This window comes from Dendropsophus ebraccatus, chromosome 2 (assembly GCF_027789765.1).
Source record: "Dendropsophus ebraccatus isolate aDenEbr1 chromosome 2, aDenEbr1.pat, whole genome shotgun sequence".
NCBI classification, from domain to species: domain Eukaryota; kingdom Metazoa; phylum Chordata; class Amphibia; order Anura; family Hylidae; genus Dendropsophus; species Dendropsophus ebraccatus.
In genome coordinates, this window is record NC_091455.1 from 94,456,333 (window position 1) to 94,483,169 (window position 26,837).

At 41.6% G+C, this 26,837-nt stretch overlaps 1 protein-coding gene across 5 annotated transcripts in view; it reads right to left on the reverse strand.

Annotated features, from left to right (window-relative positions):
* The window catches only part of HIVEP1 (HIVEP zinc finger 1), a 173,075-nt gene that overhangs the window by 30,187 nt on the left and 116,051 nt on the right, over positions 1–26,837 (reverse strand). For all 5 annotated transcript variants that reach the window (XM_069958005.1, XM_069958009.1, XM_069958007.1 and 2 more), the window contains 2 exons: positions 20,163–20,216; positions 1,413–7,099 (listed from right to left, as the gene is read on the reverse strand). In XM_069958005.1, the coding sequence (XP_069814106.1) occupies positions 1,413–7,099; positions 20,163–20,216 (5,741 nt within the window). The remainder of the gene's footprint in view (positions 1–1,412; positions 7,100–20,162; positions 20,217–26,837) is intronic.

The window sequence follows — 26,837 nt, forward strand, 5'->3', positions numbered from 1 at the left end:
CGCCTGCCCCAGGCAGGCTGAATCAGAAGATCACAGATAACACTGATCCCTGCAATGGTATGGCATAGCAGGGATCAGTGTTACTAATCCAATATGTGAATGTGATAGTTCCCTAAGGGAACTATAAGGCTGTGTTCACACTACGTATATTTCAGTCAGTATTGTGGTCCTCATATTGCAACCAAAACCAGGAGTGGATTAAAAACACAGAAAGGCTCTGTTCACACAATGCTGAAATTGAGTGGATGGCCGCCATATAACGGTAAATAACTGCCATTATTTCAATACAACAGCCGTTGTTTTAAAATAACAGCAAATATTTGCCATTAAATGACGGCCATCCACTCAATTTCAACATTGTGTGAACAGATCCTTTCTGTGTTTTTAATCCACTCCTGGTTTTAGTTGCAATGTGAGGACCACAATACTGACTGAAATATACGTAGTGTGAACCCAGCCTAATTAAAGTGTAAAAAAATAAATCAATAAAAAAGTTTTACAAAATGCCCCAAAGCCCCTCCCCCAATAAAAGTGAAAATCACACCCCCCCCCCTTTCCAATTTCATACATTAAACACATAGAAAGTAATAAAGTTAATTAACATATTATATACCGTAGCATGCGTAATAATACGATCTATTACAATACTATTCCTGCACGGTGAACGGCGTGAAGAAAAAGCGCTAAAAAAACACAGAGATTGCCTTTGTTTAATGCCATTTTTTGTATAAAAAAATTTGATAAAAAGCAATCAATACGTTTGGAAAAAAAATGACTAAAAACTATAGATCATGACGCAAAAAATGACACCCCATACGACCCCGTAGGTGAAAAAATAAAATCGCTATACGAGTTACAATACGGCCATTTTAAATATGCCTATTTGAAAAAAAAAAAAACGTTTTACTGCTAATAAAAATAGGAAAACGTTAGAAAACCTAGTAACCATGCATATCTCTGTGTTCAGACTGACCTATAGAATAAAGGAAAAATGTCAGTTTTACTGTAAAAAGCATTACGTAAACATGGAGCCCCAAAAAACTTTGCGGAATCACGTTCTTTGACCCAAGTTAATTTTATGGCAGATTGAAAGATGCCATTACAAAGTACACCTGCTCCTGAAAAAAACAAGCCCTCACTGTCCTGTAGGTGGAAAAGAGTTATTGGTCTTAGAAGGCGAGTAGGAAAAAACGAAAACGCAAAAGTGACAATTGGCCCTGTCCTTAAGGCCATTTCAGGCTCTGTCCTTAAGGGGTTAAGGTAACAAAATATATAAACAGGAAATATTGCCTTATTATTATTAATATAAATTATAGAGAAAAGTTTTATATACACAGGCATACTCAGAATGTTGATGTCTTTGGTTTACCTGCATGTGTTATTAAATTAAAGGGGGGGGGGGGGGCTGTTACCTTTTTTGAATTACTTTTCCATTTGCTTGAATATACCAAGATGTCCTGTTTCTGATGAGAATTTTTCACCAATGTAAAGATAAACTTCTCTCCCTTTTGTTTTGAGTTCAGAAGAGAAAGTGCCGCTTTGGTGGGTAAACTCAGTGGATTAGGGTTATTGGAACCAATAGTCCAGGAAGCATAGGCAGAAGTCTTTTGGTCATTCTGAGGAAATGGTATTGGCTTTCTCTTCAAAAGGTAACACCAAGTAAAACTTGTTGAGGTCTTCAGACTTGGAAAGGACAGACGATGCATGTCACCAGCATTTACAACAGAGATTGCAGCTGAGAGTTTTACTTGGCCTTGAATGTGAACTGCTTTAGAAGTAACAGGTGATCTTCTCTCTTGACAACTATATGTAGACTTTAAAGAACTTGTCTGGGTGTTAACAGGAGAAGGCTCTGGTGACATTCGTATAGTTGGACATGCTTCTAAGGATTTGTTTTGCTCTTCTACCTCTTTCCCATCACAGACAGATTTTGTGGATGAATGGAATTTGGTCAGTTGTGCTCCAGATGAATTATTCTCAGGGCTATACCTCCCTTTGGAAATATCATGCTCTAAACTTTCACCTGGATCTGTAGTGCAGAACTGTCTAACTAGCATTGGCTTCCTATGCTTTACAGGTTCAGCAGCCTTCATACCCAATAAATGCACCTGTTGATTATTTGTATTGCATGCAGCTCCACTTTCATCTTTAACACGCTTTTGTTGTTTTTCCATTGCAATGTCCAGACTGTTTGCAGGGGAAAGCATTCGCTTGCTTGAAGCAGAGGTCTCTTGCTGAGGAACAAGACCGGCTAGTGGCACTTTTTGTTGCACAGATCGTGGAAGACAATTTTCAAAATTTCTAGCAGAACCACTTAGAGACCTATTGTGCTCTTCTTGAGACTTTGGCATATGGATTGAGTCTACGGCCTCCGCTACTGGGGCAGAGCTTACTTTGCTAACAATCGAATTTCCTTGATCTTGAGTGACTAAAATCTCAGGAAGAGATGTAACAGCAGAAAAACCATAATATAGAGAATTGCTATAGTTATGGACTGGCACAACTACTGACTGAGTAGATTGATAATTACAATACAATTTGCTTTGCTTCTGACAAATATTTGACAAACCATCTGTAACAGCAGTCTTTAGATTCTGAGAAGTAATGCTAGTGTCTCCAGGACTATTTGGCAAAATTATGGTAAGAGGTTTGACAGAAAAAAATTGGTTCTCCTGAGGTTTTTGACATTGTAGTTGATATTTTGGGGCAAAATTTGTCTTACATTCATATTTTTTGTGCAGTAACATACTCTTCTCTATATTGTCCTCTTTTGTTTTAGTTTGGATACCAGTTGGGAAGTCTGTTTTAAATAAGGTAGTGTTTAGAGAGCTTACAGAGCCTCTGCTTTCTGAAAGTTGAACTTTTGTGAGCTTTGGATTTTCAGCTAATTGCTGATCAATTACATGTGTATGTCTGCTGTTGTCTTTAGAGCACATGTTTACTTCTGTTAAAGTTCGGTTTGTATTATGTACATTTTGTTGAGCTAATGTACAGTTTTCTGACAGAATTTTGGATTTACCAGGAGAAGCACTTGCTTCTGAGATATTTAAAGATATCTGCTTTACAAGTGGCCCCCTCCTCCTTTCTAACAGTGGAACATGCCCAACACTTGTGCTACATACAAGAGAGGATCTTGAAGTCAGACTGTTTATTGGAGACATAGACCGTGACCGAGACATACTTCCACAATCAAACGATTTACTTCTATAGTCTGTAATTTCCATAGATGATTGTGTACAGTTTATTTGCTCTGAGGCAGCTCTTCTCATTTCTCTTGGAGCACCAAATGCATTTAAGCCAGTTGGAATTGTAAGAAATTCAGATGATTTATTTATGCTGTCTGTTTTTGAAAAGCTTTCAGATTTTAAAGATTCTTCTTTTTCAAATGAAGCTGAAAAACTTGAAGTACGGGATAAGCTGCTCTCACGACTTAAACTTCTTGAAATAGTCGACTCAAAACTTGATTCAGCAGATGAATTATCTAGATCAGCAAGACGGATCCGTTTCTTTTTCGGGGGGAGTTTTTCTGTCGGCAAACTGGAAAGACTCCCACTACGTTGTGGCCAGGTAAATTTTTCTTGCAGTTCTTGATCATTGGTTTGAGTTTCTGGATCTTTATCTGGCTCTTCTGTGACCAAGATCTCTGGAACCTGAATGTTATGCTGACGTACAAGACGTGATTGAGATGCTGCAGTTCTTTCTGCAAGGACAGCATGATGACTTTCACTGGTATTGGGTTTAGTGACTTCAAATGATCCACTCGATGTGATCTGAGAAGCCACAGTAGTTCTCTCTTCTTGAATGACGCCAACTGAATTTAAGGAGCCTTTTACATTACTTTTTTGAATTTCACATAAGGATACAGGGGAAACACGTTCAACAGACTCACATTTTTCAAATGAACTAGGCCTGCTTAATGAATTTGTGTGTTGAATTACAGAAATCCCTGTTCCTTGACATTTCAGGTCAACATTTTCCTTTGGAACTAAGTTTGCCTTTTTCTCCGTTGCACACATCTTAACCTCACTACTAGGCTCCGTGCTCCGTGATACTAACTGTATTTGTTGATTTAGGATTGACACTGAACAGGACTGAGAGCCCGATATGGTAACTGTGGATGAGGGCTTTACACTGGCTAAGCTTGGAATTTCAATGTTTTCAGTGACAGAATGACATTCACTTTGTTGGGGTTCATCATCATCCCCAACACTTTTCATTTTTCTCCGTTTCCGGATAAGAAGTGGCTGCTCCAACGTACCAGTTGAACTAGCAACTCTATAATGAAAAATTTGAGGTTGGGAATTGTTTGGTGCTATGCTATGATCAGTTTCTCGAGCTGTTTTGCTCTTTGGTCCATGTAATTCGGAACAATAAAACTTTTTATGATTTTCAAAGTTTTCTAACTTTCTATAACGGTTTCTGCATGTCTCACATTCAAACATCGTACCCCGACCCTGATGGGACTTTTTAATTCTGTCTAGACTACTGCCCTGCACAAAGGATTTACTTCTAGGTAGCAAAACATCCTGTACAGATTTGCTTGCAGGATAACTTTCATCAACAGACCGTGCAGGTCCCAAACCACAATGTTCAGTGGTGGAGTCTTCGACAGCAGCCTGTCTAACAAGTGTGCGAGGATGGACTGTATGATGAGGTGTAGATGGTCCTGAAACGAACACATCATCACAAAGAGAACCAATTTTGTCATCAAATGACTGACTACTTCTAATACCATGAGGGGCTGTGATTACTGGTGGAATTGCTGAGTATCCAGTTGTGGGCATTGAATTGCTTCTTGTAATCGGCAAACAGTCAATAGAAGGATATTGTGATGGAACAGAAAGAAAAAAAACTTGCTTAGATTTTTCAGTTGGAGTGAATGGAGACTTTGGTATATCTGAACTTGAGCTAGTGCGCCTCCCTGCAGGTTTTAGATCAAACTGGAAGGAATCTTTAAATATATAAGACTTTGGTGAATCTATGCTGCCTCTTCTGGACAACGATGTCCTCCTCGGCTTTACACTGTCTAACTGTTTATCATCAACTACAGCTTCATTGTCTGATATTAATTTTGAAATACGCTCTTCAAGAGTTTTTGTCCCCATCGGTGGTCTCATAATTCCTGTTGCAACAGGTGGCTTCTCCATACACGGTTGAACCAATGCAGCTCCTGTAATATTTGTGTGCACCAAGGAAGTTACATTTTTTGAAAGGTCTTTCTCAGAGGAAGGAAGTTTTATGAAAGGGGATGGTGAGGTCATTGCTTGATCTGCACTCTCAGAACGGGAGAAATAACCAGAGTCAGTGCTTCCCAAGCTTCTAGGACTCAAAAGACATTTGCTCTGTTGCTCTTGGGAGCAATCTGTGGCCTGTTGCCTCTGCAGCTGTGCATGAACATTTATGTTAGTGGGCTGTTCACTTTCGGCTTGAATTAGTTCACATATTTTATGAGATGATTGCTCTACTTCACTTAATGAGCACATTCGCAAAACATTTGGAGTTTTATTTTTTATTTTTAGTTCAGGCATTTGTGCTACGAACTGTTCGGAAGTAGACTCTAAAACTTTAGGGCTGTCTGCTCTTAATGGTGAAACGCTAACTGGATAAACAACAACTTTTGGCAATTCAGCTGGTTTTACTTCAGTATGTTTCTCTTGTACAGTATTGTCTTGTAACATTGCTACAGGGCTACTTGAGGAAGACCGTCCTTCATTCTGTCTAATGGTGCCAGTCTCCAATGACATTTTTACACTTTCTGGGTACTCTAGACCAGGAAGATTTTGATCGTCTTGCCTCTCTTCTGAGGTATACTCTTCATCACTTTCTCCACTTTCATCTACATCTGAATTAATAAAAAGTGCTTTATCAGAATCTTGTGAAAGGAGCATTGCTCCAGTTTCTGTACGCACACCTAGTCCAAGCTTAATAGCATGTGCATGAGACTTTTTGTGCTTGTACAGATTGCTTTTCGTCTTAAATGAAAACCCACATGTTACACATGGGTATGGGCGTTCCCCAGTATGTGAACGAATGTGTTTAAGGAGGACACTGGGTTTTGCACAAGCTCTATTACAATATTCACATATATATTTCCCTTGTTTTTTAGGTTTTTGATCCTTCAAAACAATATTGCACATTTGCTCCCCTGTGAGAAGTGAAGCTACTTGAGTTACACTATATGTGTTATTTAAAGAGAGATTTGAAGGAGGAGCTATAGAAGAACTTCCTGGCATTGAAAGAACCTGAGTTACGGCAGAAGAAGTATTTACTATTGAAGAAGCTGTAGCCACATGATAAACTTGTTGTTTAGTGATGTCCAGAACACTAGAGTAACTGGGGCAGGTAGCAAGTTGCCGTTTTTGAAACTGTTCGTCCTCGCTACTTGACTGGGTGTGCATGGAAACCTTGGCTGATGTACAAGGTTGACCACACTGAGCAGTACGATGGTGATGAAAATATCTAGCACTTGTTTCCCTTTCAGAAGATGATGACGATGGACTTGAAAATGTAACTGAAGGTGCTTCACTATTATGTCCTTGTTTTTCAGTCTGGGTACCACAGGGAGCCCGAGACTGATCCAATGTGTTGAGTTCTGGCTCCATAGCCTTTAATAAGACATCAAAAGCTGAATTTTCACACAAATACTGCTTATTGGTACTCTCAGAGTCAACATTTGCACTTTTCATATTTACTAGTATGGAATTGGAAGTAGCATTTTCCTTTAATAAAGTCATTTTGCTACCAAAGTTGTAGCTTTCGCTTCTTCCATTACATAAGTCTGGCGGAACAGAGAGTTTTCTAGCTTGCATTGAAATGCCAGACTTTGCAGGCTGATTATTGAGCCCAGCACTTGTCCCTTTGCCTTCCTTGCTGCTTTTGCTGTTATGGAACTGAATGGGTTCCTTGTCTTTTGAGTGACTTGGTGCTGAAGTAGCGCTTCGCGGCGTGCAAATTTCTATATCATGCTTCGGCTTTTCCTTAGAAATATTTCTTAGTGGAGACTTCGGTATTTTCTTCAAATGATTTTCTGTGACAATTTTTTTCCGCTTGACACCTTTAACAGTATCAAAGCAACTTCGGGAACCAACAGCAACTATTTCTGCAATATGAGAAAGAAAAAAAAAACATTTGTAACAAAATGTTGCCAACAATAGTTGTTAAACTTAAAAGTAAGTATGCTGAAGTATAACTATCATCATAACAAACTTCTGATATGTTATAGCGAGATGTCAGAAGTCTGCATTGGTGGTGGTCCAGGTGTTGAGAGCCCTGCTGATCACTAGAACAAAAGTGGCAGACATGCTCAGCAGCACCCACTCTCTCCATCATCTCTGCTAAAAACTGCTTGAATAAGCAGTCTACGGAATTATAATAGAAGCCTATGGAACTTCCGGGGATTCCATATACCGGAAGTTTCATAGGCTCCCATTATAGCATAGATTGCTTGTGTTGGCAGTTTAGAGCAGGGATGAAGGGGCAGAATGCAAGACAGGGAGGAAATGTCACGCTAGCAGGTGTAAATTGAGGCAAAAATCTACACCAGCTTCTAATCTGGTGTAGATTTGTGCAGCTGCCTTGCACCAGCCATAGATCTGTCGCTTTTACTGAGAGGCATCTCTTAGTAAATCCGACATGGGGCAGGGGGACAGGGATTTACGTTAGTACACCATTTTTTATAAGATTTCCAAGAGTGTACAAGAGGTTGGATTACCACTGGTGATGGTATATCCTAGCCAAATGCAATCACTTTATGAGACAGAAAAAACTGTTTTAACTATTAAGCAATCGAGAACTCAGAAAATTATCAATCTTTTATTAACATCAAACAAATTTTCCAGGCATTAACCCTTTTTCCAAAATACTTCCACTGCTGTGAATATGATCTGCTCTCATATCTCATATCAAATTCCTGCATTATAGCTGGTTCTCTACAGGCTGACATGCAATGTGAAATGGTCAGTCATAAGACCCACTGCTCCACTACAGAAGGTTATGACTGGTGCAGGATTGAACAAAGACATGCAGCAACGAGTCTGAGCAGTGGCAGCAGTAAACCATTCTCACGGTATACAATTTTTTTTTTTACATTTCAGACACTTTTTTTTTAACCTTTAAACCCCCCCCCCTCTTTCTTTTTTTTTTTTACAAAAGCTAGTGACTACCACTGCAAATGGATTATGCAAGTTAAATTAAAAAGGTAAAAAAAAGCATTTTGCTGTATAAAAAAAACAAAAAAAAAAACACTACTGAATTTACTAAAACCCCACTACTAATTTATATTATATTGTAACGGTATGTAAAAAAAAAAGCATCTTGATAAACAGTCCGGCTAACTGCAGCACCTAACCATTTCTGCAATCTTACAACATAAGGAGACTCATTAGATCAGCTACTAGACAACAGACTGCCATTGATTGCATTTCCACTGCTTATACTTCAGATTTGTAGTAAAAAAAATTAATTTAAGCAGATGTATTGATCTACTCGCTTCACTGTAAATATATAATATGCAATTCTCCTAATATCAATGACTAAATCAATAACCCTTAGATCTATCGCTAGACAAAAGACACAGTGTTCCTATGTGGTCATATAACTCCCTCCCAGGATTCAATATTAACTAAAGCCCCACTGCACATATTTTTATGTTTATTAAAAATGATATGAATAAAATGTATTGCTCTAAACAGGAATGCAATGCATATCAGAAGAGCTAAGTGAGAAGACAAAAAAAACAATAAAAACTGTTAATTCCTTAAAAATACACATAAACACATCGGTAGCCACACAAGGCGTTGGTGTCAAGCAATTTTTAAAGAAAAAACACATTCACAGAAAATGTATCTACATTACATGATCAAATAGTATGCCAAAGTGGAAACAAAATTCTATATTGCAAAACCATTCATCATAAATGAGGGGGGGAGGGGAAACATTTTGGTAGTATACCGCAGATAAAAAGTTTCTGACAGTGTTTAAAGTATAAACCTCAATCATTTAATAGAAAATAGATCAGTGGACATATTTAAATGTATTTCTTTCCATTGTAGAAATACATTTATATGTTATGAACACATTATACATTGTGTCTGTGCACCACATAATATAACAAAGTATTATTATATATGTATGTAATGATAAAAGTACCTGTTCTGTTCAGGTGCAGATGTCTTCACAAATTCTAGCCCTGGTCTGGAAAAATAAGCTATGCTTTTGTTGTACTAATTCTCAGTGCTGCCAGTTCTAGCCTACTCAATCCCACGCATTATTATAACACCTACCTTCTTCCTTCCTAGCATTCCCATCTCTTGCTATCCTGCTATCGCTCACTAGTATTTTTCTTTTTTAATGAAGCTATGCACTGAATACAATGACACAGTGCAGATCATGCAGCAAAAGTTAAACAAAAGCTGTATTTGCAGTAAATGAGCCAGTGCTAAAAAAAATGTATATTAATTAAACAATATAATCTGACCTAAAAAAAACCCACATACAACTGGAAATTGTACAAAAGAGATTATAGGCTTTTGCATACTATATGTATCCGAACATAGAAAATCAGAAAACAGAAACAGAAAACGTGAAAAATGTGTTTTCCCCTCTGTAAAAGATATTACTGAATCCTTGTTATGTATCAAAGAAATCAACACAAGGTGGCTCAGTAATAAGCACTAGACTTCTGGGCTCACATCCAACCAAGGGCATAGAGTTTGTATGGTATTCTTGCATTCTCCAATAATCTTTCATAATTCAAAAACACACTGTTCATTTATATAGCCCAAACATTTAAAACAAAAAAATAAATAAAACAGAGAGTGAAGGACGCAATAAATACGACTATAAAGGTAGATAAAGGCAATGGGGATGCATGACACACGAGATCCTGTGAGATTGTTAATATGAACAGTTTAACATACTTATCCCAAGAATACAACTTATCACCTATTGAAAAGATGGGTAATAGGTGAGTAAACAGTGGGGGTCCTACTGCTGAGAACACCGAAGATAATGAAAATGGGCTCTAAAGTATACCTGTTCAAATGAAAGGGTGGACAACTTTGCTCACTACCCCTCCATTCAAAATCCATTTTGCAAGATTTCCGACCTACAAAGAACAGAAAGGTCTGTAATTTTAATTGTAGGCACACTTCACCTGACAGAGACAGAGTCTATAAAAAAAAATCCCAGAAAATTACATTATTTGATTTTTAAATAATTTTTGCCATTCTATTGCATGAAATAATTTAATAGAACTCAAAATTTGAAACAGAAACCTTTGTTTGCAATTACAGAGGTCAGACATTTCCTGTTGACCACATTTGCACACAGTGCATCAGGGATTTTGTCCCACTTTTCCAGATCTTGCAGGTTTTTTTGGGCTGTTGCTAAGCAACATTGAGCTTCAGCTCCCTTCAGAGAATTCCTATTGGTTTCAGGTCTGGAGACTGGCTAGGCCCTCCACAACATTGATATGCTTCTAATAGAGCCACATCTTAGCTGACAACCCTGGCTGTGTGTTTCTTGTCATGCTGGAAGACCCAGCCACGACTTATCATTATTGCACTTACTAAGGGAAGGAGCTTGTTGACAAAGATCTGGCAATACATGGCACCATCCATCCTCCCTTCAATATGGTGCAGTTCAAACGGGCCTGGACATGTGCTGGTGTGAGCAGGGGCACCTTTTATATCTTGCAGGATTGAGATTGTGGTCCCAGCTCTCTTCAGGTCATTGACTGGGTCTTCCCATGTAGTTCTGGGCTGATTCCTGAACTTTTTCAGAATCCTCCATACCCTACGAGGTGAAATCATGCCGAGGAAGAGAAACAGTCGTCTTATTTTCCCTCCACTTTCTAATAATTACACCAGCAGCTGTGGTCTTCTTACTAAGGTGCTTGCCTATTGTCCTGCAGCCCATCCCAGCCTTGTGCAGGCCTACAATATTGTCCCTGGTGTCCTAAGACAGCTCTTTGGTCTTGGTCATGGTGGAGAGGTTGGGGTGTGATTGTGTGTGGACAGGCATTTTTTTATGCTGGTAATGAGTTCAAACAGGTGCAATTAATATAGGTAATGAGTGCAGAGTAGGAGGAGCTTTATAAAGAAAACTAACATGTCTGCCAGAGACAGAATTCTTGCTGGTTGGTAGGTGATCAAATACTTATTTCATGCACTAATTAATTAATTTAAAAATCATACAATGTGATTTTCTGGAATTTTTTAAATAGATTCTTTCTCACCAATGATAAAAATGACTGATCTCTCCATTTTTTGTAGGAAAGAAAACTTGCAAAAATCAAAACAGTGTATCAAATACTTATTTTACCGACTGTAGATGGAATTGCTGAAGACAGCCATATTCACTGTTAGTGCAGCATGTCTACTTTGAAAGGATTGAACATACACTGTCCAGGGCAGAGTAACTGTGGCCAGTTATTTATTGTATATGGACAACTTAAAATAATTCACTGAATAAAATGAAGATCCATTTTAGCAAAAGACATAAAGGAAGGACAATATTAAAGCAAAAGGAATGCAATTGTAGGCTAAGCATGGTCAGAATTAAATGTAACAATCATGGTAGGTGGGCAACCAGGTAATTTAAATACTTTAGAAAATACTCTTACTTGACTGTTTTATACTTTGTACACCCTGTAAGCAAATTACCAACTAAAGAGGTCATCATGCAAATGCAAACGGTGTTCCCTGTGCTAAAAACAGAAGTCTATTTGCATATGTCAAATATACTCATTTACATTTCGTGATTAATGTAAAGGGTGCCAGAACATGAGCTGAAAAGTAAGGCAACTGAGTATACACATTTGAGAGGAGCAGCACTCATGGAAAAGAAGCAGAGTGCTATGGTAATCAACATACAGTATTATTAAAGGGGTTGTCCGAGATTTTTCAATAAACTAGCATTGCACTGACCTCTGTGGATGTTGCTTATTCTACATACACTTCTATTTTTTATTTAGAGCGCTTACTGTGTTCTCAGGCTCAGTCACATGACCGCTCTGCCTGTGTTTTCTCTACTTCCTGTGATATTCTGTTCCCTTTTTGTTTCCTGTTCCTGCCAGTGAGGGAACAGTGAGTCATCAGGTGGGCGTGGTTATGCCTCCACATTTCTTTAGCCACACCCCTAACATCTAACATCTGAGCCCAGAAGAAACTACAGCAGTAAGGACAGCATGACAGACTGCAATCTCTGTACAGCACTGCAGCATAGGTTGGAGCTATAAACAGTAAATTAGGAACTATGGGGTGATTTATCAAAACTTGTGCAGAGGAACAGGGAAGCAGTCACCCATAGCAACCAGTCAGATTCTAGGTTTCATTTTCCAAGGACTTTTTTAAAAATGAAAGAAGCAATCTGATTGGTTGCTATGGGTAACTGCTCCCCTGCACAGACTTTGCTAAATCTTCCCCTATATTGTTACTATTGTAGTGTAAAGATGTACTAAAGATCTATTTCTTGCTGAGGTAACAGAATCCTGCCTCATTGAGACCCAGCCCACCAGTAGGATGGCTACTGCAGTGTATATGTAATCCAGGACTACAACTCCTATCATATACATGTGTGCTGGGGTTTGTAGTCCTACAACAGATAAAACTGTGAAAAACCTAGTTGATTTGATAACATAAGTAATTGGCAGACACTGAGCTACCATGCTGCTCAAAAGACACTTATAGTAATACAGACATTTCCTGCCTATGGGTAGAGTGGGCGGAGCTAGATTCAGAGAGGAGGGGGTGGAGCTATAGGCTTGCAGAGCTGTGATGTCACTGCTGACCCCTGTGACCTGGAAATTCTTTATGTAAACAAACACAAATCCAAAAAGCAGCAACAGAGGAGGAGGCCCGGGGACACAGAGACGAGAAAAGGTGAGAGTAAACCACTAAGGGAAAGGGACAGATTACATATTATTCACATTTCCAAAAAGAAAAAAAATGTTGGACAACCTCTTTAAGGATGTTTTAGACAATGCAATTTCTATGATGCACAAAATTATAAGATCGATAATTAATCAGAAAATTATATTTCGATCCAATGTATAATGCCTACACTGCACTAGCCTTGTCCTTGTACTCCTGTCCACACACAATATGGACATCACTGAGGGGAACAACCTTGTGCAGAGACTGACTTTATTATCCAACAAAATAACGAAAATCTGCAAGTAAGAGGGTTCCTTTTCAGGTGGACTCTCTGCAAAAGTGTATTGCATGTTTGCTCTTTCATTTGATTGTGTTATACTACTTATGACTTTTGTTCAAAGTCAAACATTAAAGTCAAAAAGCTATTGGCTATACATTTTAATTTAACTGTATCCAAATAATAAAACGCATACCATGTGGAATCAATGCCAGACTTATGGAACTGTATGATTTATGTTGGCTGATTAATTAGATTTAATTATCAACTCACCATTTCAGCCCATCTTGATTATGATTTTGATCATGTGAGCAAGGCCAAAAAACGATAGAGAAGATGCAGCAGCAGTGGAAAAGAGTCAGGGAATAAGACAATGAGAGCTATCACCTCTCTCTATGTGATCCATGTCCTGTGGATGGGTGATAAATGTTGCTTGTGGAAAACCCATTAATGGTAGCTTCACACGTACCGTGTCACTGCGTTTTTTTAACGGTGCGTCTTTAACGGTGCATTTGTTACATGCGCGTTTTGATTTTCACATGATTTTCATGTGAAAAACAAAACTCGCATGTAGAAATCGCACCAAAAAAAAACAACGCAGCGATAAAAACACAGCGATACGGTACGTATGAAGGCACCCTAAGGCTAGATTCACACATACCAGTGGCGGAACTACGCCGTAGCAACCGTAGCGGCCGCTACGGGGCCCCGCCGTATCGGGGGCCCGTGGCGCGGGCCCCCGGAGCTCACATAGCCTGTAGCACCCGGCGGCCGAGCAGGCCTCCCGGGTGCTACAGCTGTTTGGGGTCCAGGCAGTGGCCACGAAGGGGGGCCCGCGGGGCCCTCCCGATCAATTGCTCTTGTGACCGCAAGCATTGGGGGGGGCAACATTTGGGAGAGAGGGAATACACAGAGGGGGGCATATATTATTAGGGGGTCACATAGAGTCAGGGCTACCCACTAAATGAGGGTGTAAAGGGGACAGTACAGATGTGCAGTGTGTATAGAGATAAGGATGGTGCCAGAGTGAGGAGACTAATATGTCTGTCTGGCAGATTCTGTGGCTTCGTGGCTCGGAGAAGTTCTCATAACGGCCCAGGATGGATGGAGAAGATGAAAAGGAAAGAACTCCGATCAGAAAAGACTTCCCCTGTGAGTCACCTGATATAACTGCACTGTAATGTATATGGTGTACAGAACCTGTGTAGAGCTGGGGCCACCTCTATATGACTGGATGAGGTGATTTAGTGTACTGGATTTGGTCAGTAACAATATGGTGGTGATGGTTGTGGTGTGGCAGTAATGATTCCTTCCTATATACTGGTATTACTGGTAATATTGGTCTCAGTATACAGGATTTGGTCGGTAACAGTATGGCAGTAATATGTACGGTGATAATACTTTCTCTTCCAATATGCTGGTGTTATTGGTAATATCTGTCTTGGTGTATATATATATATATATATATATATATAATATTTATACACACACACACCAATAGCATCACTTGGTCGTGAAAGGAGGGGGGGGGCCAAGTTGGCCTCTCGCACCAGGGCCCAGGAGACATTAGCTACGCCCCTGGGTCCAGGGGTGTCCCGGGGATTCCCAGGCAGCACAGGTGACCGGCTCGGAGTGGCTTGGCGTCCGCCGGGGGCCAGGGTAAGTACTTCTGGCGCAGGGACTTCAAGCACTAACAAGCGTTCCTGTGTACAGGCTAGGGGCGGACTCTGAGCTCACTGGTACCGGTGCTTCCGGGGATGCTGCCCCCCCCTTGCCACCGTATTGCTGTCCCGGCAGCACAGGTACCGGTGAGCTCAGTGTCCGCCCCCAGCCTGTACCTCCGGCACAGGAGCACTTGTTAGAGATGCACCCTGCGCCGGAAGTACTTGCCCCGGCGGACACTGAGCCACTCTGAGCCCGACACCTGTGCTGCCTGGGAATCCCCAGGACGCCCCCCCGGGAGAAGAGGAGAAGACAGCCGACGGGGGAGTTAGGTGAGTTGTTTTTTTTTTTTTTTCTATCTGCTTTGCAAAGGTGGAGAATACAGGGTGGGGCCATCTATGGGGTATATACAGGGGGCCATCTATGAGGGATATACAGGGGGGCCATCTATGGGGGATATACAGGGGGCCCATCTATGGGGGATATACAGGGGGGACATCTATGGGGGATATACAGGGGGGGACATCTATGGGGGATATACAGGGGGCCATCTATGGGGGATATACAGGGGGCCATCTATGGGGGATATCCGGGGGGACATCTATGGGGGATATACAGGGGGGCCATCTATGGGGGATATACAGGGGGGACATCTATGGGGGATATACAGGGGGCCATCTATGGGGGATATACAGGGGGGACATCTATGGGGGATATACAGGGGGGAAATCTATGGGGGATATACAGGGGGGAAATCTATGGGGGATATACAGGGGGGCCATCTATGGGGGATAATACAGGGGGGACATCTATTGGGAATATACAGGGGGCCATCTATGGGGGATATACAGGGGGGCCATCTATGGGGGATATACAGGGGGGCCATCTATGGGGGATATACAGGGGGGGCATCTATGGGGGATATACAGGGGGCCATCTATGGGGGATATACAGGGGGCCATCTATGGGGGATATACAGGGGGCCATCTATGGGGGATATACAGGGGGGCATCTATGGGGGATATACAGGGGGCCATCTATGGGGGATATACAGGGGGGCCATCTATGGGGGATATACAGGGGGGGCATCTATGGGGGATATACAGGGGGCCATCTATGGGGGATATACAGGGGGCCATCTATGGGGGATATACAGGGGGCCATCTATGGGGGATATACAGGGGGGCATCTATGGGGGATATACAGGGGCCATCTATGGGGGATAATACAGGGGTGCCAATCTATGGTGGATTATACAGGGAGGTATACATAGGGGGATAATACAGGGGGCCATCTATAGGGAGACACCATGAGGGGGCATTTATAAGGGGACCAAATGAGAGTTCATCTATAGGGGGACAACATGGGGGACCATCTTTAAGGGGGATGGACAACACGGGGGGTAATTTATAAGGGGCCAACAAGGGTGGCATCGGTAAGGGGGAATACACAGAGGGGCATATACTATAAGGGGATCACATAGTGTCAGGGCTATCCACTAAACAAGGGGGTAAAGGGGCCAATACAGATGTGCAGTTTGTATAGAGATGAGGATGGTGCCATAGTGAGGAGCCTAATATGTTTCTCTGGCAGATTCTGTGGATTCGTGGCTCGGAAAAGTTCTAATGGCCCAGGAAGGATGAAGAAGAAAATGAAGGAAACAACTCCGATCAGAGAAGACGTCCCCTGTGAGTCATTTAATATAACTGTACTGTAATTTATATGGTGTACAGAACCTGTGTAGAGCTGAGTGTGTTGATGGCGTAGTGGTCGATTGAGGGGGTGGGGGCCCCAATCAAAAGTTTGCTATGGGGCCCAGCCATTTCTAGTTACGCCCCTGACACATACCATGTTGAAGTGAATTTCATGCTACAAGTTTCACAATAAACCTGCTGCCATACTGTCTATTAAGGTCTTTGGCACTCTATTCTGGCAGTGGATTTTCATTCTGCTGCAAGAATGTATTGTGCCATAGATTTGTTAAAATTTAATACTTTACTCTTGACATCAAGCTTACTTATCCGTGTTCCACTAACGCACTCCCACCTGCTTCTCTGGATCCCTGCTCAGTGACGGCCCACTCAGCCAATCCAAGCTCCAGGCTCTAAGCCATGCAGTTCTCAATCCTCTGCCTTAGCATTGTCAAACATCACTATTCAGAGCAGGGTCCCGTTTCCCCTTTATATACTATATATTCTTATATACAGTACTCTGAACAGCGAACAGTGATTTCTGAGGGACCCTACTCCTCGCATTGGTGGCAGAAGAGGGCCTGTGTCGCCCCTTACTGCCACCATTACATATATATATATATATATATATATATATATATCCCTAAAGTTACATTACAAAGCAACATAACTTTATTAATGTATATATTAGCAAAAAAAAATTATTTTTGTTTAATCTCTGGAGTACACCTTTAACCCTTAGGCAACCTTCATGTGTTTAGAGCGGGGCCACGCTCCGAACCGCCGCGGTCCTGGGTGCCGCCCGTAGCTCGGGGCCGCAGCTATTAGCGGGCATGGTCCGATCACTGTGCCCGCTGATAAAGTAATTGGATGCAGCTGTCAAAGTTGACAGCTGCATCCGATTACTTGAATGCAGCCATCCCTGGTGTCTAGTGGGAGGAGCCATCCCTGGTGTCTAGTGGAAGGAGCCATCCCTGGTGTCTAGTGGAAGGAGCCATCCCTGGTGTCTAGTCCCGGAGGAGCAAACCACACATCCTCCTCCGGCTCGGCACTTGATTGCTTCCGTCTGCAGCAGCCGGAAGCAATCAATGTGCCTATCTCATCGATCTATGCTGCATATCTATGCAGCATAGATATCAATGAAAGATCAGTGCACTTATACTAGAAGTCCCCCAGGGGGAATAACCCTAACCGCAGGGGGGCTTCTAGTATAAGTGTAAAAGTAAAAAAAGTGTTGTTATTAATAAGAAGCCCCCTCCCTAATAAAAGTGTGAATCACCCCCCTTTTCCCATGTTATAAATAAAAATAAATAAATAAATAAACATGTTTGGTATCGCAGCATGCATCATTGCCCGAACTATTAATTTATCACATTCCTGATCTCGCACGGTAAATGGCGTAAGTGTAAAAAAAAAAAAAAACCTAAGTGCAAAATTGCGCATTTTTGGTCGAATCAAATCCAGAAAAAATGTAATAAAAAGCGATCAAAAAGTCGCATATGCGCAATCAAGGTACCGATAGAAAGAAGACATCATGGCGCAAAAAATGACACCTAACACAGCCCCAAAGGATAAAAGCGCTATAAGCCTGGGAATGGAGCGATTTTAAGGAACATATATTTGTTAACAATGGTTTGAATTTTTTACAGGCCATCAGATACAATAAAAGTTATACATGTAACATATCGTTGTAATCGTAACGACTTGAGGAACATATATAACAAGTCAGTTTTACCCCTGGGCGAAACCCCCCCAAATAAAAGAAATGCGTTTTTTCTTTTTCAATTTCACCACACATTGAATTTTTTTCTGGTTCCGCAGTGTACTTTATGAAAAAATTCAGCCTGTCATTGCAAAGTACAATTAGTGGCGCAAAAAATAAGGGCTCATGTGGGTTTCTAGGTGAAAAAATGCAAGTGCTATGGCCTTTTAAGCACAAGGAGGGGAAAAACGAAAACGCAAAAATTGAAATTGGCCAGGTCACACTTACTTGCTACTTCATATTGTTCTACCACATAAAATAAAAACTGATTTCAAGTGTATATGGCAGCAAATACGCTGTAATACTCATGACCAATAAAGTCTATAGACCTGCATTCTCACAGCACATTTTAATTCTGCTGCAAGAAAGTAGTGGAAACTTTCTTTAACTACTTCCATGTCATGCCAGTCCCTACTTACCGACAGTCCGCCCAGCCAATCACTGGACTGTCCCGTCGCAGCCAGTGAGCAACACTTAAAGAAGCAGATGGGAACAAGAGCAGGTAAGCATGGGGTCTTTACTATTTTTATTGGCACGGCATGTAAGTAGTTAAAGGACAACTCCGGCGGGACCCCCCCCCCAAAAAAAAAACACAGACACACACAGACAGCATACTCACCATCCCTCCGGTGACGATCGCCACTCCATTCTCCCGCCGTCCGCCTCACCGTCACCGCCGTCCAGCGATGTCTCTGACTTCCGGGTCCTGGGGATGGAAAAGGCTGCCAGTGCGCTTGCGCACCGGCAGCCTTTTCATTGGCTGGAGCGCATCACATGGCTTCCAGCAACCTCAGCCAATCAGTGCTGAGCAAGCTGGAAGCCATGTGATGCGCTCCAGCCAATGAAAAGGCTGCTGGTGCGCATGTGCACCAGCAGCCTTTTCCGTCCCATTCACTCTCCATGAAGACGCCGAGGAGGAAGAAGACCCGGACCGCTCCCCGGCTCTGACGTTTTCGTCACCAGATGCCGCCCGGGAGAAGAGGACCGTGACGACGTGTAATAGGTAATGTATACATTCTTTAACTTCCGGGCGGGAGGGTCGGGGGTCCGAAAGTGGGGGAAGGGGGCCAGACCGGGTATTTAACCACATTACAAAGTTATATAACTTTGTAATGTGTGTTAAATAAGCTAGAAAATTTTTTCGCTGGAGTTGTCCTTCAAACGAAGCTGCCACTACATTCTCGCAGCAGATTTTAATTTCACTGCCCGAATATGGTGCCAGCCTCCTTTACCTACTTCCATGTAGCACTGATAAAAATGTAGGATTATAAACTCTAATGGTAACGAGTATCGCAGCGGGTTTGCGGCGATATGCGCATCTTGAAATAAGCTGGGACCTCATTATGTGTTAATGCACCAGTGAGGGTAGATTGGCTGAGAAAATGCTGTAGATTTGCAGAATTTGTTGGTGCATAATTTACGTTCCCCATCGACACAAGTTGGCATGTGGTAAATTTTAAATCTGCACTGCAGATGAATTTCTATCAAGTAAATTTCTTCTACGTGTAGATGAGATTTAAAGAAATAAAATAAAAATCTTTACTGGTACTGTAGTCTCCTGAGGATCTGTTGTGTGAATTTCCACAGAGAAAATCTGCAGCAAATCAGGCTAGTGTGCATCTTTGCTACTTCTAGCTTTGTCATTTGGGTTCCCCCTGCCAGCTTTGTTTACATGATTGCAGCAATAATGTACCTGTATACCCACAACACAGCTGATTGGCTACAGGGGTGATGTGGGTGTACGTGAATGTCATTGCAGTTGCCATGTAATTGGTAAGGATTACATTTATGAGTATAGCATCTTTTTTATTTTAACACAATCAGAAGTGGATGCAAAGTTTGTAGATAACATCGACAAATAAAATAAGAAGTATAAAATAGTAAAGCTTAGTTACCTTTTATTGGTTCCTCAGGACTGTTCAGCTTTTTTTGTGCTTCTTCTATTTTATCTAGAATAAACCCAAAACATTTCATGTTATAATATATTCAAAGGTGAGAAATAAATCATCATGTATATGTTACACACACACAATATAAAAAGCTTACACACTAAAATGTCAGTATTTTGTTATTGTAAAATTATTTCAGAACTTTCACCACCTTTAGACTATAGCCCCTTTTACACGGGTCGTTAAGAGGAGCAAACTAGCGCTCTCAGCCCTCGTTTGCTCCTCGTTCCCCGCTCGCTACCGCCGCTATTCAACGCGGCAGCAGCGAGCGGGTGAGTGCGGTAGGGGGCGGCGGGGAGCTGCGGGGGGGCTGCCCGGGGGATCGCTGATCGTCCGGGCAGCCCATAGGATATAGCAGCGTCTGCTGCCGACGCTCCTATTCAACGGAGCGACGGCAGCAGATCGCTGCTATATCAGTCGCTTGTTTTTCAACATGTTAAAAGACAAGCGACTGCAACGATCAGCCAACATGAACGATGTCGGCTGATCGTTGCACTCTATTCCACGGGACGATTATCGTCCGTAGCGGCTGATATCAGCCGAATACGGACGATAATCGTTCCATGGAATAGGGCCTTATGTTTATACAAAGTAAAATAAAAGCACAATACAACAGTAAAGTAGGTATAAAATAAGGCCTTATTTTGAAATAATAATAATTAGAGATGAGCGAACCTCGAGAATGCTCGAGTCGATCCGAACCCGAACTTTCGGCATTTGATTAGCGGTGGCTGCGGAATTTGGATAAAGCCCTAAGGCTATGTGGAAATCATGGATATAGTCACTGGCTGTATCCATGTTTTCCAGACAACCTTAGAGCTTTATCCAAGTTCAGCAGCCCCAGCTAATCAAATGCCGAATGTTCGGGTTCGGATCGACTCGAACCCGAACCCGGTTCGCTCATCTCTACTAATAATGTGCTTAATTAAAGTCTATGGGAAAAATGTCAGTCTGTGCACACACTGCAAGAATGTAAGTACTGTATTGCCCCTGGCTGCTGGAGAGGATGATGGCAACGGAACACTGAGGGACACAGGGCACTGGAGAGACACTGAGCATTCCTCTGCCATCATTCTCTCCAGCAGCCACAGCCCACACAGCTCTGGGAGTCGGGTCGTGACATCACCATTTTATCCAGGAAGTGAGGCCTTGATGCAGTAGTAAGTGCAGGGGAAAAAGCACTTTACATGCATTTCCCATAATAAGTGTAAACTGGTAATTTGTATAACTTTTGGGGGGCAATACAATACTTTAAGAAAAAGTTTTGCCGGGCTTCTCCTTTAACCCCTTAAGGACAGAGCCAATTTCGATTTTTGCGTTTTTGTTTTTTCCTCCTTGTGCTTAAAAGGCCATAGCACTTGCATTTTTCCACCTAGAAACCCACATAAGCCCTTATTTTTTGCGTCACTAATTGTACTTTGCAATGACAGGCTGAATTTTTGCATAAAGTACACTGCGAATCCAGAAAAAAATAAATGTATGGTGAAATTGAAAAAAAACAAAACGCATTTTGTTTATTTGGGGGAAATGTGTTTTTACGCCATTCGCCCTGGGGTAAAACTGACTTGTTATATATGTTCCTCAAGTCGTTACGATTAAAACGATATATAACATGTATAACTTATATTGTATCTGATGGCCTGTAAAAAATTCAAACCATTGTCAACAAATATACGTCACTTAAAATCACTCCGTTCCCTGGCTTGTAGCGCTTTTATCCTTTGGTCTATGGGGCTGTGTGAGGCGTCATTTTTTGCGCCATGATGTGATCTTTCTATCGGTACCTTGATTGCGCATATACGACTTTTTGATCGCTTTTTATTACAATTTTTCTGGATTTGATGCGACCAAAAATGCGCAATTTTGCACTTTGGGATTTTTTTGCGCTGACGCCGTTTACCGTACGAGATCAGGAATGTGATTAATTAATAGTTCGGGCGATTACGCACGTGGCGATAGCAAACATGTTTATTTATTTACTTTTATTTATAACCTGGGAAAAGGGGGGTGATTCAGACTTTTATTAGGGGAGGGGGCTTTTTACTAATAACAACATTTTTTTTTTTTACTTTTACACTTATACTAGAAGCCCCCCTAGGGGACTTCTAGTATAAGTGCACTGATATCTCATAGAGATCTCTGCAGCATATCCATGAGATAGGCACTCGTTTACTTCCGGCTGCTGCAGCCGGAAGTAAACGAGTGCCGAGCCGGGGATGGCGCCATCTTGGAGCGGTCCCCGGCCGGCTTCAGAAGCGGAGATCGCTCCTCCGGGATAACATCCTGGAGGAGCGATCTCCTCCACTAGACACCAGGGAAGTGCTGCGTCCGGTAATCGGATGCAGCTGTCATGTTTGACAGCTGCATCTGATTACTGTATTAGCGGGCACGGCGATCGGACCGTGCCCGCTAATACCTGCGGTCCCGGGCTACAAGCGGCACCCGGGACCGCCGCGGTTCAGAGCGGGGTCGCCGCGCGGCCCCGCTCTGAACGTCCTTAACGGCATCAGGGCGTAAATATACGCCCTATGTCGTTAAGGGGTTAAATATTTGTTTACAAAGTGTGCACATGCAGCTGCCTTAAATTCAGTGTGAATTCTGCCTAAAAGCTTCTCATAGAGTTAAATGGGATTTCCTTGTCTCTATCCAGAATTCAATTTAAACTTCTCACCCATAAAGTTCTCCACAATTCTGACCCTCCCTACATGTCCTCCCTCATCTTCACCTACCATCCTACCTGTGATCTACGTTCTGTTAATGATCTTACACTAACATCTTTTTATAATCAGAACCTCTTACTCCCGCCTCCAAGAATTCTCTCGTGCTGCACCAGTTTTCCTGAATGCTGTACCCAAAGACCTCAGACTCATACCCAACACTCACAGTTTCAAGCGTGCCCTAAAGACTCATCTCTTCAGGCACACATAACATTCTCTAACATGCCTATTTTGTTTTTCCCTCTGTTGTCCCCTCAGCTTCTACTATATATCTCTGACGATTTCATGCACTTTTTACCTGTGCTCAGAGGTTTGCGGGTGACTGGCATTCCCCACATTTAAAACTGAATTTCAGCAAGGAAATTTTCCCCATTGCTTTACTCAGTGTGCCTAGTGCTATGGTGGAAATATATATCTAAAATAATTTAGTTGATTTTTTTTACATGACAAGGGCCTGGCATTTTAACCACTTCATGACTGAAGGTCATTAATGCACGGATGTCCAGGTCAAATTAATGCAATGTTCCTCCTCATCTTCTAAGAGCCAAACCCCTTTAATTTTTCAATTACAGGGCTGGTTGGGGTATCATTCTTTGCGCCATTGTTTTTATTGGTATCATACTCGTGTACGCAAAAAAAATTATTTTGTTTTTCATTATTTTTTTCTAATATATAATGTAAAAAAAAAACTGAAATCCTGTTTTTTCTTTGTTTTATTTTCCACTTTTTATTTACACTGTTCACCCTGCATGAACAATATTATTATATTTTAATAGATCAGACAATTCTGCACGCTATAATATACATGTTTATATTTATTTACAATTTTTTTTAATATTCTTATTTGTATAATGGGAAAGGGGGTACTATAATAATTTTTTAAAAAATACGTTTTTTTTACACATTTTGTATAGCATATATAAGTGGCTTACTCCCGTCTGCCAGACCAAGTGATTAGGACCAGTTCTGATCAGTCGGTGAGAGATGCTTGCCCTGTCACTGACTACCTTAAATGCTGTGATTGCTATGCCTCGCAGCGCTTAAGGGGGTTAAAGACAGGCAGCTGCGGGACCGCGGCTGCCTGTCATTATGCCCGGGTCTGGGGCAGGGCCAATTGCATTGAAACGGCCCTACACACATTAAAACCCCTTCACAGTCAGGAGTGTATCTATATGTTTCTACTGCACAGGGTACGTGCAGCAGGAACGTGCATATAGTGGTATGGCTGATGTAAAGGGGTTAACAATGGTGTGTAGACTTTTTATATCGTGTGTGTGTGTGTGTTTGTGTGTGTGTGTGTGTGTGTGTGTGTATATATAATAAAATAGTCAAAGATACACAGTACAAAAAGGTCAATCTTCTTAAACCAGTGGTAATTTAAACTTATTTTAGTCACTATAGTTATTTCTACCAAAGTTAAAAATAAAGACAGACATTCGTTAAAATAACCTAGTTTCTATTCTATGTCGTCTTACTTGGTACTAAATAAATAAACACCAATGCCATGAACCTAGGTTTCAATATAAAAGTAGATAGCTTTTCCTTACAGTGAAAGCAGATTACACATTTTATCAATATTTCAACACTTGGAGGCTGACGGTAACATGTTCCTTAGTGTCCAGCAGGTGGCAGTCCAATGGATAGATTACTTTTTTTTTTTTTTTTTTTAAACCCATGTCTATATATGAAAGACAAGGCAAGCTGTAAACACAGGAATGAAACAAAATCTATCTACAATCCAAGAACAGATTTTAATATTACACTCCCATCTCAAATAATATGCCAAATATTAGATGTTAGACAAATGCCTTTTATCATGGCTGACTACAGAAGGCAAGGTTGTCAGATAAACCTCAGAACATTGCTGGGTTCATGTCAGGATTGAGTGAGATCATGCACACATACAAAAACATTAAGCTGTAGAAAATCACTCACACCTCGAAGCAACCCATCTGGCATTCGCACTGAACAAAACAAAAACTTTCAGATTTGGCAAAGGCAAAATGTCCTTAGGTGACTGCCAGCCTATCAGTGCTGTGAAGTTTGCTTATGTCTCTCTGTTAATGTTCTCATTACTTAGGGATGAAAATGTATCTTCCGTATAAGACTAACTATTATGACTCAGTGCTAAGAATATCTCAGAATAAAGATTATTTATAGATAGTACTGCAGAAGAAAATACTTATTTTTGGATATCAAAGAAAGGCATTCATTCCTCACGCAAGACAGCCTATAACAATATTTATCTTAGAAATTAAGTTATTTTCTGTCAATTATAAAATGTTAAAAATTATACAAAGTTTATTCCCTCCCCCCCCCCCCCCCAGAAATTCCAAAACTGAACTACCAAATAGCCAAACTACTTATTAATGTGCGATTTGGAGAGAATACCGACTGCTACTAAGGATTCTAGGAAAGGTGTCCAATAATCCCAATGGCACTTGGACAGCTGTATCAATTTAATTCAAAGCTATATTTAGGGTGCCTTCACACCTAGCGACTCGCAGCGTAAATTACGCTGCGAGTCGGCTAGGTCCTGGCAGATCACTTTCACTACATACAAGCAGCAGTCTGAACGACCGTAATGTAATTCTGCCAGCCCCTTAACCCGTTCTGCTGCCGCCCGGCTTCTGCTCTGCTCCCGCTCTGTATACATTACCTCTCCTCGCTGCATGGGTCCCGGCGTAAAAGAAGTATTCTATTTTTTATTTTACTTGGGAGATCATGTGATAAGTGATCAGATGTGCCAAATCTGACAAAGTCTACTGTGTGGACTGGTAGTTACTTTGTCAACTCATCCCTAAGGGATGCTCAATGTCAATCTCACAGTGATTAGAGAAAGTGGCTTCTGGTCTATACAACAGACATTGTAGGCTTCAGAAAGACAGATTGGCAGTCACAGGGTCTTCTAAGTTGAAAAAAGACCAATAAAGCTTAGTGTCATGTGAGGGAGGTACAATAAGCCCTTTCTGAGCCAAGCCCTCTGTCTCTGCCTACTTGACATGATGCCCAAGATGGTAAACCTCACCTGGGCGATGGTCCCTACACTGCTAAGGTGCTGGGTAGTCAGGGGAGAGAATAGTTCAGAATACAAGCCGAGGTCAGGAAACACTAGCAGAGGTCAGGTACATAGGAACACAGGAGAACACAGGAGAAACGCTGGTGAAGCAGACAAGCCAAAACTATTACAGACAGCTATGGGAGATAGCGGTCCATTTAAATCTCCCGCCTGACATCACTTTGAAACATGGAGCTACCTGTGATTGACCTGACACCCCAAAGTCTCTGAAAGGCTGCCGCATTACTCGGCCCAGCTAGTCTATCACGCCCCCCTAGAATGACTGGATGCACAGCAGTCACTTGACATATTCAGACATCCACGAAACACGTTTGACACGAAACACAGCTATGAAAGTACCTGACACAGAGTACATTTTTTACCATCTGAATGATTAATAATATGCCAATAACAAAAACGGTCATATCTGCAACTTTTAGCGGTCCAAATGATTTGAATGAAGATACATCCCTTTAACAGACATTTACACAAGCAATACCGCCTTACTAAAAAAGGAAAATGCACCCAGTAAGGCACTGGAAATATTGAAAAGTTCTCAGGCACATACATACATGATTACAGGTGTGTCCTAATTAGAAACCAGGTCTTGCCACAAGAGGGCGTAACAGTGCTTTCCACCGATGCCAAGACTTTCTTCTACAACACAATCAAAGACTTTCTGTCTGGTTGACAGGCAGCTAGAGAGGACACATCAAACTAATTGTTGGGAGCAGAGGTTAGATCAGGGCACACATGGTGAACAAACTTCAGGCTGCCATTACGGACCGCCAGTACAGAAAATCATTTGATCTACCAAAAACATGAGCAGCTCCCACAGTTTCCCTG